This window comes from Euleptes europaea, chromosome 6, assembly GCF_029931775.1.
Source record: "Euleptes europaea isolate rEulEur1 chromosome 6, rEulEur1.hap1, whole genome shotgun sequence".
Taxonomy (NCBI): Eukaryota; Metazoa; Chordata; class Lepidosauria; order Squamata; family Sphaerodactylidae; genus Euleptes; species Euleptes europaea.
This window is the reverse complement of record NC_079317.1, coordinates 27,546,443-27,563,137: the sequence shown is the minus strand read 5'-3', so window position 1 is coordinate 27,563,137 and position 16,695 is coordinate 27,546,443. Positions and strand designations below refer to the sequence as shown.

At 43.2% G+C, this 16,695-nt stretch overlaps 1 protein-coding gene across 1 annotated transcript in view; it reads right to left on the bottom strand.

The window, feature by feature from the left end:
• Positions 1-16,695, bottom strand: part of KCNK10 (potassium two pore domain channel subfamily K member 10) — an 81,474-nt gene that overhangs the window by 38,030 nt on the left and 26,749 nt on the right. Inside the window, exon 2 of the mRNA XM_056851344.1 lies at positions 15,722-16,059. Coding sequence (XP_056707322.1) covers positions 15,722-16,059 — 338 coding nt within the window. The remainder of the gene's footprint in view (positions 1-15,721; positions 16,060-16,695) is intronic.

The following is a 16,695-nucleotide window of genomic DNA, read 5'->3' as shown; positions in this document are numbered from 1 at the left end:
TTGCAGTAGCACAAATGCTGCACTGGATCCTATCCTGTAATCACAAATTCTATTTATAGTAGATGCCACAGAATCTTAAGGACCAGATTTCAGAACTATAATTCTAGACATCAATGCTATGAAAAACCGAAACATGCCAATTAGGGTTGCCAGGTTCCCGCTGGTGGCAGGCAAACTCCTACTAATGTGCCCCTCTGCCTGCCGACCTGCTGAGGGCCGGTGGGCAATCGTGCACGCGCGTGCCGCCTTGCAAGGAGCCTTAGACCACTCAAACTCCTAGTGGTCTAAGGCTCCTCATGAGGCAGCACTTCCATTTGTAAACCGGAAGTGCCGCGTCAGTGCACGCACGCACACAAGATCTGCACAGAAACCTCCCGCCAAAGGAGAGTGGGGACCTGGCAACCCTAATGCAAATACCTCCGGATGACAGACCAAAAACAACTAAGTCTGAGCTGAGATTTCTAGTAGTTCAAGGCAAGACTCCTTCACTCAGCTAAGGTCTCACTTCTCTATTCACACTCTCATTCCCTGTGCTTCCACACACTTCTGTCTTTGTCAGAGATCTCAGCCCAGACCAATCTTTCTCCTTCCATGCCCACTTTGGAGGGACCGCTGTACATCATACATCATTTAAGTCCACGTCAGGTTCTCAAGAACTCACTGTCTTAGTTAAAAAATAAATTAGTCTCCAGTCATGCTCTATAAGAACACCTCTGAAAAGTGAATGAACTGTAAGCAATGCAACCCCTAAAGGAAGCTGTCAGGTAACATGTTCCACTCAGAAAATGATGTTCCCTGGTGGTCAATTAATTGCCCACATTACTACCTCCAGGTAGAAGGAAAAGAACAAGAAGTGCTCCATCACAATGTTGCACGTGGAACATACTGCAACAGTCTACCTCGAGGTTACAACTGAATAAATAACTTTTTTTTAAAAAAATGAGCTGCATCAGATTTTAAATGGTCGCAGCCACTTTCCAAATAGAATGGGCGAAAAACACTCCTGGAGAGCACTGCAGTATGTGTTTATGGGTAAAATGATGAATTCTGGAGCATGACAAGATTGCAGATCCAGTAGAGGGAGAGGTATGCCTACCCACAACCCAGTATGCTCTAGTAGCATCCAGACTAACAAAATGGGTTGGAAGACCTGTGAATTAGTCCAGACTGAAGGAGAAGTAGCAAGGTTGGGCACTCCAGCATCCTAGACACTACTGCATATGTGTGGCATAATTTGGGAAGCTCAGTGTTGCAGAGAGGGACATTAATACCTGTAAAATATTCTCCATTATCATGCCATTAAAGGTGACTGAAACTGAAATATTCTCCAGCCAAAGGGATGGACAGCTTTTACTTGGCTCGCTTGTCTATCCCCTGCCCTCCTTTACGAATAAACTTCCAACCAGTAGAGAAATAAATGTTGTTCCTAGGGGCCCTCAAGCCTTTTGCAGCAGCTCTGGGGATAGGGTTGCCAACCTCCTGGAGATCTCCTGCTATTACAACTGATCTCCAGCCGATAGAGATCAGTTCACCTGGGGAAAATGGCTGCTTTGGCAATTGGACTCTATGGCATTGAAGTCCCTCCCCTCCCCAAACCCCGCCCTCCTCGGGCTCCCCCCAGAAACCTCCTGCTGGTAGCGAAGAGGGACCTGCCAACCCTATCTGGGGATGCTCCAGGAGACAGTGAGGGGTAACCACCCTCCATTCACAGTTCATAGGATCCAATCCTTTGTTTGTTCTTACCCAATGGCACACAGAATTCATTTTGGGATCAAGGATCAGTCATTCCATACTCTGTCGGATGTTTCTGTTTAAAAGGGTTTTCATATTGCCTTCATTTTACAAATTGTTTTTCATGGATTAAAACCCACAATATGGGGAGATCATAATAAAGACCAAGCAACAGCTACACATTCCCTGCCTGGCATAACAGAGATAACCTCGACTCTGAAACCTTCAGATAGAATAAGACACTGATGGTTTTATTACAGAGGCAAGGACCAAATCGAACCCACTAATGCACAAATGCTCCCAGCAGCAGATATTAACATCAGACAGGTCACTGTAAGTATCAAGCTTTACTGCAAGATGTAAATAAAGCCAAGGGTTTAAAGGGAGCTTTGTCCAGAACAAAGCAGCCCATCAAAATAACATGCCTGCATTCTCTCAGTTTGCTTATAATAGAGATCTGCAGCTGAAGATTTGTCTGAACCATTCAAATAAGCATTACAGAAATGTATGAATGCACCTCCTTTATCACTTCATGTCCATATTGCCCCCAATCCCCAAAGCTGCCAGAATTTACCATAAATTAAGGTATGTTAACAAGAGAATTAACTAGCTAATAAAAGGCACGATTTGACCCTTTTTACATGCAGAACTCTGCACATTTCCACACAGAATATATGTAACAGTCCTGTTGGACCAGGCCAGTGGTCCATCTAATCCAGCATCCTGTTTTGCACACTGGCCTGCCAGATTCCTCAGGAGGTCTAAAAGCGGATTCTGAAGGCCTTACCCTTGTCGGGATACCTCACTCAGCAACTGTCATTGAGGGATACTACCTCTGAACGTAAAATTTCCATTCAGCCCTAGCAGCTAATAGCCTTTGATGGACCAATTTGGGGGACTGCATCTCACTGCAGGAATGCAAAAGCCATTACGGAAATATGCTCCAAAGCCAGCATCCTCACATCTCTTTCTCAGTTTATTTATCTGGGATATTTCTCTTAATCTCTGGATTCTTTTCTCACTACAGATGCTAATTTTCTGCCCCCAAGCATTTCCCCCCTGTTCTAATCAAGCTGATCACTATGCTCCTTGTACCTCTGCTTCCTGAGTTCATTCTTTGCAACACCCCTCTTACCTCTGACAAAGATATATGGACTCAGAGCTCTCCATCTGACGAAGAGAGCTTTGGCTCTCAAAAGCTGATACCCCAAAACTCTTGTTGGTCTCTAAGCTGCTACTGGAAGCAAATTTCTGTAACATATGACTTCAGTCCATGAGTTTCCCCACCAAATGCAATAGGAAGTTGATGAACTGGAGCAGGTTAGGTAAATTTATTTACTTATTTCATTACATTTCTACCCCGCCCTCCCCAGCCAAATTGATGATATGTCACAAGTTCAATAACTGTAGAACTTATGAGGAAGAAGAATAGAAATAGAAAATGCAGTGATGCTCTTTACAGAGGCAACCGCTTGGAACCGCTAGGACAGGAGTACACATATCAAAATAGTCACATGGTCCAAAATTGACCCTAATTGGAAGTAAGCAAGCCATATTGTGAAAGTATGACATCACCCATGATAAATCACTATCCCAGGCGTTCCGGTCTGCAAACCCTTTGCCGTCCGTGTCCTTCCTAAGCTGCTGCACCACGTTGAGAGTGACTTCCTAACGTTTCAGCCTCCCTGCCAGGCACGGCTCTTGCCGCCTCGTGAGTAACCTTACAGATGCGGCTCACGGCACATGCCTCCTTGTGAGTAATTTAACAGACCCGGCTCGCAGCTTTTGCCGCCTCGTAACATTTTAGACACCGCTCATGGCTCTTGCCGCCTTTTAGTCACTTCACAGACGGATTATAGCTCTGGATCTCCTCTTTTCACAAGGACTTTAGCTTTTGTTTTTCAAGCCTTTGGTTGGACTTGCTTTTTGAAACTATTTTGCTTTGTGTAACCTTGATGGATGTGCCTTCAACATCTTCTTTGCTTATTACTTATTCTGTTGACTTTCTAGTGTTACTAATAACACATATTGTTTCTTCTACTTGTTTGTGTTTATTATGAATATTAACTGCAGTAATATACTGTATATTTGAATTGAGCCCACGTGCTGTTGGTTTCCCTAACTTCTGTTAGCTCAGCATAGGTCATCTTGTTTTACCTAAACTGCCAGGTAGTAGCAGGAAATCTCCTGCTAATTCAACTGATCTCCAGCTGATAGAGATCAGATCACCTGGAGAAAAATGGCCGCTTTGGCAATTGAAGTCTATGACATTGAAGTCCCTCCCCTCCCCAAACCCCGCCCTCCTCAGGCGCCACCCCAAAAATCTCCCGCCAGTGGCAAAGAGGGACCTGGCAACCCTACCCTCCACTCGGTTTCACTATTAAAAATCTGGTTCCCTTCTTCACTGTTAGAATAGTTCACACAATGCATAGTTCAACTGTGGAACTCCCTGACCCAGGATGGAGTGATGGCTGCCAACTTGGAAAGCTTTAAGAGGGGACTGGACATGTTCATGGAGGAGAGGGCTATCCGTGGCTACTAGTCAAAATGAATATAGTCATGAAGCATCCCTATTCTCTCCAGTATCAGAGGCGCATGCCTATTATATTAGGTGCTGTGGAACACAGGCAGAATGCTGCTGCAGTTGTCTTGTTGTTTGTGGGCTTCCTAGAAGTACTTGGTTGGCCACGGTGTGAACACGCTGGACTTCACGGGCCTTAGTCTGATGCAGCATGGCCTTTCTTATAGTATGTTCATAATAAAGGGGGGAAAGCACTTCTTGAAAGCTTGCCTGCCCCCCATCTTTTCTGGTGCTGCTACATTGGCACTGGCTGCCCTGGCATAACTGAGCTGACCCCTTGCTCAGAGATGAACCCAACTGGGGCAAGGAGTCCAGCAATGCCTGGGGTGTCACAAAATTGGTGGCAGGGACTACAGGCCAGACCACCAGTGTTAATGGGCCGCATGCAGCCTCCGGGGTCTTTTGTTGTTTCCCCCACCACCACCACCCATCCCGGACTAGGATTATTCCTTGGGGAGTTAAAACTGGCTGGATGAATGGATTTGCCTCCATTGTGCCACTGGCAACTACATTCAGGGAAGAGGCTACTCAAAGGCTTTGAATACGCTTGCATTGCTGATGTTATTTGGGTTCTTATACCAGTCTATTTCCAGCATATCACTGAAATGTACCTATAGCTTGCTAGCAAACAGGTAATTAAGCAAACAAACAAATTAAGCTATTTTTCTTTGTCACCAAATCCACACACTGGTTTATTTGCCATTTTATTGGTGCAATTTCAAACATCCATTTTATTTTTTAAAATTTATAATATAAACATACTATTATAATTTTAAAAGCCTCTGATTAGATGAGATCGGGATGAGACTAAGGGACTGCCTAGCCCTAGCGGCTCACAGTGGTTCCAATTTCACCCTAGCCATCAAGTCACTAGGCGGCTTTAGGCAATCCATGATCGCTCATCCTCAACTCCCTGGCTGCAATATGGGCATAACAACACAGACTAACCCTGCTGTGTTGCTGCAAATGATTAGGGAGATAATGTATGCAAAGGGATTTGAATGCTCCAGAGTACTATATATATTAAGTATTATTTTTAGTGCATGGTAGGTTTTGCCTGCCTCTCCAATCTGTATGGTGTCTATAGCTCCAAGCCAGCATTTAGACAGTAGAAAACACTGAATAATGAGTCAATTTCACAACAGTAAAATCATCTTCAGAGGCAAATGTTTGCTGGATCTGCACTTGGGACGAACTGGAATCATACCATCCATAATTCATAAGCATGAAATGAAGCCTACGCATGCATAAGTGCATTTGCACATATTGTTCCCTTTTTACACTGGCTTCCTCCGCTTCCCTCCTTCCTCTATTAGCTCTCTCACTGTCAACAATGATATGGTAAAACTCCTGTTGGTTTCTTCCCTCTGGCTCGGTATACTCTGTAAAACGCCATGTCCATCCATGGTACTAAAGAAATCTCAACAACAATAACATCAGAGAGGTAGGCATGTTAATCTGTGGAAGCAAAAATAGTCCAAAATCTTGTGACACCCTAAAGACTAACAAAATCTTATTCCAGCATAAGTACAGATGTTATAAGTACATCTGCAGATTCTACAAGTACATCCTGACTATGCAATCATTGATTTGGGAGGTCTGAAAACAAAGAACCAGCTGAATTAAGTCACTGTGAAATGCAGGAAGTATAGGCTGAAATATAATGACATACAATTCAAAGCTCATCAGGGAAAATAGAGACCCTTCAGTAGTTATGCTAAACTAGTTAATTCCTGTAAGGGGTGGAGAGTCACAGGGGGTTACCGCACTTTGTATTCCCAGTGATGTATTAAGAGTTTGAAAATGTTATAAAAAAACACCGCTTTAAAAGGGGTTTTGGATACTACGGCTTATAAATGGTTGGAAAATGTCTTCACAGCTAAAGGGGCCAAACAAAGTGCGAACAGTATTTTTTATAACGTTTTCAAACTCTTAATACATCGGTGGGAATACATAGAAAGTGTGAACAGTATTTTTTAAAATGTTTTCAAACTCTTAATACATCACTAGGAATACAAGTGCGGTAACAGCCACAGTTATAACGAGATCAAAATCCTAAAATTCTGATTCAGCTCAGGAGAGGTGGATAGAGTGAAAGTCTTAATACCAGTAAATGCCAATTCAGCTATTTTATGCTCGAGACTCCATTGGAAGTCCTTTTGTTGAAGGATGGTGAATTTGAGGTCAGAAACAAGGCCCCGGTAGACTCAGTAATAATAATAGCTCTGCTCATGCTGCCCAGACCATGCGAAATATATTGACAAACCATAATAATCATATTGTCTTAGAGTGTCAAAACTTGAGAGACCAGCATACTTTATTCTTGGGAAGTTTTAACACTTACATCAAATAGACTTGCATGAGTAAGTACAATGCTGTCCTAAACAGAATACCCTTCTAAGCCCATTGACTACAATGGACTTATTAGAAGGGTGTAATTTTATGATTAAACTACTAATGACTCAAAGTCCACCACATAGGTTCAGTGGTTCCTAAAACACTACAGTAACTGCAAGGGGAACGGAAGAAGACAGACTTTCCATTCAAGTGCATTGCAAGCTACAAACAGCAGCAAGAAATCAACTATTCTCTCTATTTCTGCTTCTTCCTGGTTTCCTCTGACCATGATTCTCTTCTTTGACTCTGATTGCTCAGGTCTTGGATTTTGCCTGATCCCAATATGCTTTGGCTCAACCTAGGAATGTACTCTGTGCTTCAATTTCTGTCCTTCCCCAGAATGCTCCGGTTGTTTCAGGCTGTCCTGCTTAGTTTTTTCAGCCAATCCAGCTGCTGGATCCCAAGGCCTGATCTCGTTGCCCCTGCTTGGACCCCACATATACCAGTCCTAGAACCTGCACCCAGCTAATCACTCCTGCTCTGGTTCCTCTGAACTAAGGTGCTGCCATTCCTGTCTTCCATGGTGACCTCCACTTTTCTGAACCCTGGTAAGCAGGTCAATCATTTGGGAGGATGAAATAACATGGGAGCTGTTGGGGCTGATTCACACATTACAGGAACAAGTATGTTTCCCCAATGGACCAAAGAGACCCTCAGACCATTTCAAGTTGGGAAAATCATGCAGAGGAGGAGCCTCTACATGCATCACAGTCCCAATCCAAGTCAGCCACAGCACACGCAGGAATTCAGGAAGATCAGCAGCTCCTGTCTGTTTCACAGAGTGGGGACCCCAGACCCAACTTGTACAATTCGTAAAGTGTGAATTGGCTATTTAAAAAAGAAACACATTGAGGCAGAATATTTGCCTGGAAGTAAGCCCCATTTAAATTCAATGGCACTTACTTCTGAGTAAACAGGCTTAGAATGAGATGCTTAATCTAACTTTAGGTTCCACTAAAATATGCCATGTGATTCGTTTTATTGTTTTCCACCCCCTTTCATTCATAATTGAGCATAAACTTCATCGTTTTCTCCTCCTGCCCTCCCCTTCTCAGTGCTCTCAATTATTATACTGGCTTGAGGAGGAAAACGTACAAAAGACTGAAAAAAAACTATCTGCCACTCAACACATGTTGGGTCTGTTCCATGGGGGTATTTTCTTGTTGATTAGAAAGAGCTTTATGCTATTCTGAGGATCATAAGCAAAGTAACCAACATAATAATAGAATCACAGAAACATAGATGTGGCACTGTTGGTGCTGCTCCTTGTCTTCCTGGCATGTCAACTTGGTGTTGGTGGTTCCAACCTGTCGGTGGGGAAATGCCGGTACCCAAGATACGGGCCTGGCCAATCTGGTTTGGAGGATAATTGTTTCCTGACCCCAAAGTTGCAATCGGCATTTCCCTGGGCATGTAAGAAAGGGCCACAAGAGCCAAGCATTGATACAACCCTTCCTATCTTCCCTCTCATGATCTGCCTAGGTTCACAGAATCAGCACTGCTGTCAGATGGCCATCTAGCCTCTGCTTAAAAACCTCCAAAGGAGAGCCCACCACCTCCCGAGGAAGACTGTTCCACCGAGGAACTGCTCTAACTGTCAGGAAGTTCTTCCTAATGTTTAGCCAAAAATGCTTTTGATTTAATTTCACCCATTGGTTCTGGTCTGACCTTCTGGGGCAATAGAAAACAACTCCACACCATCCTCAATATGACAGCCCTTCAAGTACTTGAAGATGATTATCATATCACCACTCAGTCATCTCCTCTCCAGGCTAAACATGCCAAACTCCTTTAACCTTTCCTCATTTGACTTGGTCTCCAGACCCCTCACCATCTTCATCACTCTCCTCCTTGGAACATGTTCCAGCTTGTCTACATCTTTCTTAAATTGTGGTGCCCAAAACTGAACACAATACTCTAGGTGAGGTCTAACCAGAGCAGAGTAAAAAGATACCATCATTTCTCATGATCTGGACACTATACTTCTTTTGATATAGCCCAAAATCGCATTTGCCTTTTTAGCTACCGCATCACACTGCTGACTCATGTTTAATGTATGGTCTACTAAGATCCCTAGATATTTTTCGCACAAACTACTGCCAAGACAAGTCTCCTCCATCCTATAATTATGCATTTTATTCTTCCTACCTAAATGCATTTATCTCAGTTGCAATTAATTTTATTAGTTTTAGCCCAGTTTTCCAGCCTGTCAAGATCATCCTGTATCCTGGCTCTGCATTCTACCATATTTGCTACCCCTCCTGATTTAGTATCATCTGCAGATTTAATAAGCATTCCCTTTATTCCTTCATCCAAATCATTTATAAAGATGTCGAACAACACAGGTCCCAGGGCAGGTCCCTGAGGCACTCCACTTGTCCCTCCTCTCCAAGAGGATGAGGAACCATTAACACTGCAAGTAACTTTGCTACTCACAGCAAACCCTTGCCCCAGAGGTGTAGCTTTGAATGCAGCTAGAAGAGCCAAGGAGAAAGCAGATCTTTCACAGACCCTCCAGTATTCTAGACACCTCCTCTCCCAGGCTGGGCAGTGGTTGGTGCAATGCAGCATCCAAATATAGGGAGGTGATCCTTTTTGAGAGAATCCAAATGGAAGGGCTTAACTCTTTTGCAATGGTGCTCCAAAAACTACTCCAGCTCTTCGCCCTCAGCTTTATTTAAAACTACAGATCAGGAGAAGTTTATGTGTTAAAGATGTGCACCTAGGAGAAAGGCTTTACCAGTTTTCCAGCACCTTCCCAAAATCAGATAAAAATTTTCCTTTGCTGGCTCAAAATACTTTTTTTTCTCAGTATTGTGCACTTGCTGGCTGCAAGCCATTTGATACCATAAGCTGCTAAATCTATTTAATTTACTCTACGGAAACAACTCCCCTTTAAACGAAGCAAAGCATGAGGACAAAAGCAAATTCCCCTGAGTAGAAGCTTGTTCGGAACAACGTCACTGCTTGCCTCTTCATTAAGCTAAGAGATACCGCCAATGAGGTTAAAGAACCGGGGGGGGGGGGCAGAGAGACATATGCTCTAGGCCAGGCAAGAGCACAGGATACAGTGTACAATATACAACATAGCCTATGGAAGATTTTTTAAAGTATCAGTTAAACTCAGTGGAGGGAGCCTTGAAGGTCCACATGAAGGATTAAAGCATCGGACTTTAGCCTGAACTCACCTTCAACCCAAAACCTGAAACATAAAACACATTTTTAATGCCGCACTGTCCAGCTTCCTTCCTCCTTTCTCTTAAAAACAAGTTGAGATAGGATCAGGATTTGGGACACATGTTCCATTAGCTGAACTCCAGTAATTTAGTGGTTGTTCTCTTCTAGTGTCTTTTCTCCATCGTTTCTTATTTCTTGTCTGCTCGTGTGGAGCTTTTTTGCCATCAAGTCACATCTGACTTACGGTGACCTCTTGTGGGGCTCTCAAGGCAGGGGACGTTCAGAGGTGGTTTGCCCTCGCCTGCCTCCACATCACGCCCCTGGTATTCTTTGGAGGTCTCCCATCCAAATACTTGCCAGGGTCAACCCTGCTTAGCTTCTGAGAACTGACAAGATCAGGCTAGCCTGGGCTATCTAGGTCAGGGCATCCACTTACGTATCAGGCGTACAGATAAAGATGCTACCCAAAGAGGAGAGAAAAAGTTGAGGCAAAAGTACATTTTTCTTTTAAAAACCCTCTCATGGTGCTAGAGAACAGAATGAAAGGGGGAGCGGGTCTTATTCTTTCTTCAGGATATTTTTCTGAGCTTCTCTCTAATAGGAAGTTTCCTCTGCTGTTTTGTCCTCCAAACCCTTTCCTTCTACGTCCGATATATTTCAGGGATGGGTAAAGTCATGGGTGAGTTTTCACTAGATCTACTTCCTGCCTCAAGTTATGTTTGCAATCTCAGCAGAAGGGAAGCTGGTGCAGGGTTGGTGCATATGGCTGGGAGGGTATGAAATTGGATTTCTCCTGCTTGCCAAAAAGATGTCGATTTCTTTCCAGCAAAACTAAGCTGCTCAGAGACCCAAAAGAAAGAAACAAGAGGGCCTGAAATTCTCAGTGCAAAAGAAACAAAAGTATAACATAGCCCTCAAGTATTCCATTGATCAGAAAAATAAGGATTTGGTATACCTGTCATCTGTGAAATTAATATCAATGGTGTACGAAGTGTCTTGCCTGGTAACACTGAAATAAATATCTCTACCCACCAAATACTTTTCCATTGTGAACTGCAACCCGTAACAAGTGAGGCATGTTAGAAATGTATAGACTGTTATACAAATATTCCTTGGAAAATGAATCAGAAAGGGCAGATGCCTTCCCACAGATCAGCATGTCGTAGGATGAAATAAAAATTAACACCAAGAAGTGGAAAATGTTCTTTTTTTCCTTAACAGAAGTTGTCACGGGGATCATGATCCACTGGTTTATGAAACTCTCTACTGAAGAACCCCAGGCTGGTCTTGCATGGGCATCTATCACCACTGGATGCTCCCTTCCCAATTTCCTCACTGTCAGCTCTGACTGCTCCTTTCCATCAAATCAGAACAACGGCAGCTTAAAGGCTAACAGCTGGATGATGACATGAGCTGTCAACAGGCAAGGTTAAATTTTTAAAGCTCTTTGTTATTCTGACAACACTCTTGGTGGTTGACGCTGCAACACAGCTGCTAGTTTAGAGCTTGCCCCTCATTCATGTCTGTCTAAGGTAGATAGTAAACTCATATGGCATAGTGAACAAAGGGAAACCGGCGTGCCAGACCTTGCTCAGCTATGAAGCTCACTCAATGAAGGAGAGAAAAACACTTCCTCTCTGCTTAATCAACTTCATGGGGTTGTTGGGAAGATAAAATAGGACAAGGGAAACTGTATAAGCTGCTGCGAGCACCTTGGAGGAGAGTTGGGACAGACATGTAATGAAGAGCAATAAGCCCTCTGGGGACTATGGTACTTCATTGCCTTTACCATGTGTCCCACTTCTGGCCTAGGCAGAGATTCACGGGTTGTTTTTTTGGTTGTTGCAATGTCTCCTAACTGGATGAGGATGAATCACAGAAGCCATCCCAGTTTCTATGATCTTCTCTGGAATTTTGGAAGAATATAACTAAAATACTATTTACACAGCCCAAATAATGCACTTTCAATCCACTTTCACTGCATCTTAACAATCGTTTGCAAGTGGATTTTGCCAGTTCACACAGTAAAATCCACCTTCAAAGTGCATTGAAAGTGGATTGAAAGTGCATTATTTGGACTGTGTAAATAGCACCAAAAATAGCCCATTCTCTGAAAACGCTTATGAAGCAGAACCCACTAGACCCAACCCCTGTCCCTTACTGAGAAGATTTGTCCCTAAAAGTTTGATTGTGGTTTTACTTTGGCATGGTGTGTCAAGCATGAAGGGTGCCAACCAGCCTTGGGGATGAGGGTGCCAGGCTAGGATCTGGCAAATCCAGGTTCAAATCCCCACTTTGCCATTAAAACTGCTGTATGGCCTTGGGCCAGTCATTTTCTCTCAGGCTAACTGACCTCACAGGGTTGTTGTGAGGATAAAATGGAGGCGGGGATAGTTCTGCATACTTCATGGAGCTCCTTGGAGGAAGGGGAGGACTAAAATATACTAAATGAATAACCAATATAGTGGTAGGGGTGAAACAGATGAAACAGGGTATTTGGAAGGATTTTGACTTTGAAATATTCAGATTTCTCACAAGTTTCCTGTTTCATCATTCAAACTTACTTCATTTACTCCAAAGTTCGAGCTTTATAGATTTTAAAAAATCTGTTCCATCATCAGAGGCGCTTTCTACCAAAAACCTCTTGAACCTCCTGCTGGAGAAAAGCTCCTCTGCTATTAGACTTATGAGACGTAACCCATAGCAATACTTGATGTAATGTTTACCAGCTTCTAAATATCAATGCATCATATCTATCAAAAGCTGAAGGGTGCTAAATTTCAATACATGTCAACGTCCAAACAGCAACAGTCTTTTATGTCAGTTATTAAATGATATTAAATATTAGCAAAATACTATTAAAACTCATTACATGGAAGCTATTCAATGGTGAGGTAGGCCACCTGGGAGGTGTGGCTTCGACTGGCCTCAGAGGAGTGGAGGCTGTCATCACCTCTACTAGTGTTGCTCTGCAAAAAAAAAAAAAAACATCCGCTCACCGTCAACTAACGTTTAAGGTAAATTGAGTCTGTCACAGTCCATGGATCGAGCCCACATTTTCTCACGTGTCAACCTTTATTGAGGTAAAGTGGCTTGTCCAGTACAGGCTCTCTCAGAAGCTCCCTTCGCAGGTGTGGCACTCATTTTTCTTCCCAGGGTTTGACACACCTCAGATCCTTCAGGGAGACTTGAGAGCTATCAAAAGTTCACCTGCAGTCTAGAAGGGGTTTCCTCTTATGCCAAGGACTGCCTGCTTTCTCCCACTGGAGAAGAAGGTGAGGCTAGGTGTTCACTTGGCATTGCCCTTCATTGCGTAGCTGCTCTATTCTCCCCATTGATGGCCTTCCCTACAACTTTTTTATACCCAGCAGCAGTGAGAGGGAGTTCCTGTTCTGCTGTCAACAGCACCACATCACTTCCAGTCTGGCTGTGTTTACTGCCGATCGGGTTGTTGCCATCACAGAGCTGCCACCTGGCCCACAAGGGACCGCTTGTTTACATACTATTAAATGTCATCTGCCACACATCAACACTGAAATCAAATATCAATGGATATCACACTTACACTATCAAATCTTTGCACTCTTAGGAAACATCCGATTCCTAAATATAAAATATCAGGACACAGTTGTACTACAGAAGCTAACCAGGTCTTGCCCTTCTGGATGGTTTTGCCATTCTGTAAACCACTTTGAGTTCTTTAGAGGAAAAGAAACACAAATATTTGCCATCATATTCACAGAGGAGACGTTGAGAGAACAACTGTATTCTACCAGCAATTTTGGTCATAAACGGGTAAGACTTGAATTAGCCTTAGATAGGGTTCAGTTTCTTCTAAGTTTATTGCACCGGCAGCCTGTTTGACCTAGTTAATACAGAATTTTAAAAAAGGAACTCCATCTTTTTGACATTTAAGTTCTAATTAGCAGCCCTTATTTTCGTCAAACACACCAGCAAGAACTGTTCTTTCATAAGAGCTGAGCAAGCCTAATGAGCCATAATTGTAGCCAATTCCTTGATGTTTATCAAGCAATCCACCACGAGTGAAACTACCAGAATAAAAGCACACAAAAAACCTCAGGTCCTTTGTTTGTCACACACAGCCTTTCCTGACAATTTGTTAACAGGGGATGAGACTAGTCTCAGGGCGCAGAGGAAAATCAAGGTCTCTGAGCTCGCTTATGCTCTGGACCCCTGCTTAGCCTGACAAAGGAAGGTTCTGGGGGGAAAAGTCACCTTATCAACTAGGAATTGTAGCGAGATGAAATATATTTCACACAGGCCAGCACACAGCTGCCAGATGATAACAGGTTTTGATCACCATCCACATGCGCTGAATCCAAATCAGGGGATTAAGTTTGAAGCCTCTAGATATCATCAGCTGTTTGTTTTTATGCGCCTTGGAGTCCCTATTTAAAAGTCATCTATAAAAGCGTGGCCGCAGATGCAGAAATAACTCAACGTTTCTCAATCCTTGGTAATAAAGTTATTGTGCCCAAAGTGGATACAGAGATCTGTCAGCTCCAGAGCTCAGGCAGTAGAGGCACCTTTTTCCTTTGGATTGTATTAGCATTTGTCAAGCATTTCCTCCCCTCACCCTCATAGCTTCACACCAGTTTGCACTAAATCCAGCCAATCCAGTGCCAAAAGGCTTAAAAGACAGAAGTATTGCTTCAAGAGTTATCATGTAATCAGCATTCTTGCCAACTTCAATATACTCTTTTTGGAGCTAGGTCAATTGGGCCATCGATCTTAGCCAATCATCCATTCAGTTCCTGTCTCAAACCAGCCATTTTCTATGGGGCGCACAGCACCCTGCTGGCTGTCCTTTCTCTCCTCTTGGCTTTACCTCTGACTGGGCCAGTACAGGGATCAATTCTCCCTTAACCAGTTTGTCTGCCTGCCCAAACACTTTCTGCTCATGCTCAGGGATCTTTGGATCCCAACCAGGGAATGACAGTGCAGTGCTAACCAGAGTTATGCCCTCCTAAGTCCACTAAAGTCAATGGTGTAACTTTACTCAGGACTTCGCTACCAGTCAGATATGCGACATTCACCTTGCTGTCCTTCTTATGTTTGTCCCGTTTCCTCCTATTTTAATAAGTGAATAAACCTACTTGTTCTGCTTGCTCTGTGCTAAATAATTGTGCCAAAGCGAACAAAACCAGAAGGCTAGTAGCTCAGACATCAATTCAGTTAATTTAATAAAGGTTTCCGGAGGGGGCACTAAGCTCTGGAAAACTCCCGTATGTGAAACTGGAAATGGGACACTTGGATTCATGCCTGTCCAGGATTATTCCTGGTCTGTGAAGCTCACATGCAGTTTCCCACCTCATTTTTTAAAACATGAGGCAATTAGATGGCATCTAACTTTTGGTGCCCATGTCAAAGTGAAGGAGCTGTGTCCTACCACTCCCTTCTGCTAATTGCAGCGACTTGTGCAATGCTAGAGCCTCTTCCTCCTGTGTCAGGGAATGCTCCTTGCAGCAGAAGAGTGGGCTACCATGCAGCTGAGAGAGTGACAGGAGCCAATCCAACGAGCCTTAATCAAATATCAATGTTTGATGTGATCAATACAAAATATTCTGGAGCAGACTGTAATTAATCCTCTCTGATCAGCCTACTTAAGAAATTCACATGACTGACAACCACATGTCCCACTTCAGATGAAATTTTGATATGCAGGATTCAGAAGTACGAGCAATTTTTCTCACCTGCATACAGCAATAGAGTATCTGAATTTGCGCTTTAAATAATAACAAGAAAAGTGTTTACCCCAGGAAACAAAAACCCGGTCATTAGATATTCCCAATATTTCCCTCCGAATTCTCTCACCTGAATCAATTCCTCCAGCTCCTCTGGAGAGACACAGTTGTGCTTCTGAAGGAATTTGGCCTTATCATCGGCTATTCTGATCTTCTGTCTGCTTTCTTCTGGCTGCTCCAGGGCACGGAACACAAGCCCTCCACTGACCAGGTAGGCTACAACCACAAAGAAGATGGCCACTACTGTTTTCCACTTCATGACTGTCTGCAAACCCTGTGAGGGGGTTTCCATGCTGGCAATCACAGTTGTCCGGGGGGAGGAAATAGAGAGTCGGGGTGCTGGATGATGCCCGTTGATTTTATTTGTCTCAGCTTCACAAGCTGAGGGAACAGCTGACGGAACAGCAACTAAAACACAAAAACAAATAGATAGTTCACCTTAGTGTGGTTTTACCAGTTTCCTTTTTTATTATGATTACATTACTACACCTGGAACATCCTGTTACTTTTGCACAGCAGTTGTACCCAATTTTATTTATTTATTTATTTATTTGAACAGTTATACGCCACTTTTCTCCCCAATGGGGATTCGACACAGCTTACCATGTTGATCTCTCCTCCTCCATTTTATCCTCACAAACCTGTGAAGCGGGTTAGTCTGAGAGTGACTGGCATAAGGTCACTGAGAAAACTTCCATAGCAGCATGGGAATTCGTACCTACATTTCCTAGACACTCTCACCATTACACCCTGCTAACTCTCAACATTATACAAAACTTAGACGCTTTTTCGTTGGTCCATTCCAGTTATTTAACTTGTATGTCCTATAACAACCATCCTATAATTGTGCTTAATAACGGGCACCTTCAAATTGCAACTCTGGCATGGAGTAGATAATTCAATGTGATAAAAAGAGGAGATGAAGAATATCTCTGGCATATTTGAATTGGAAATAAAAAATTCACTTTTTGGCTTTGCTTCCTTAACCTACCACTAGCTTCTTGGACAACACATTCAGCCATGATTCTCACTGTCTTTCACACA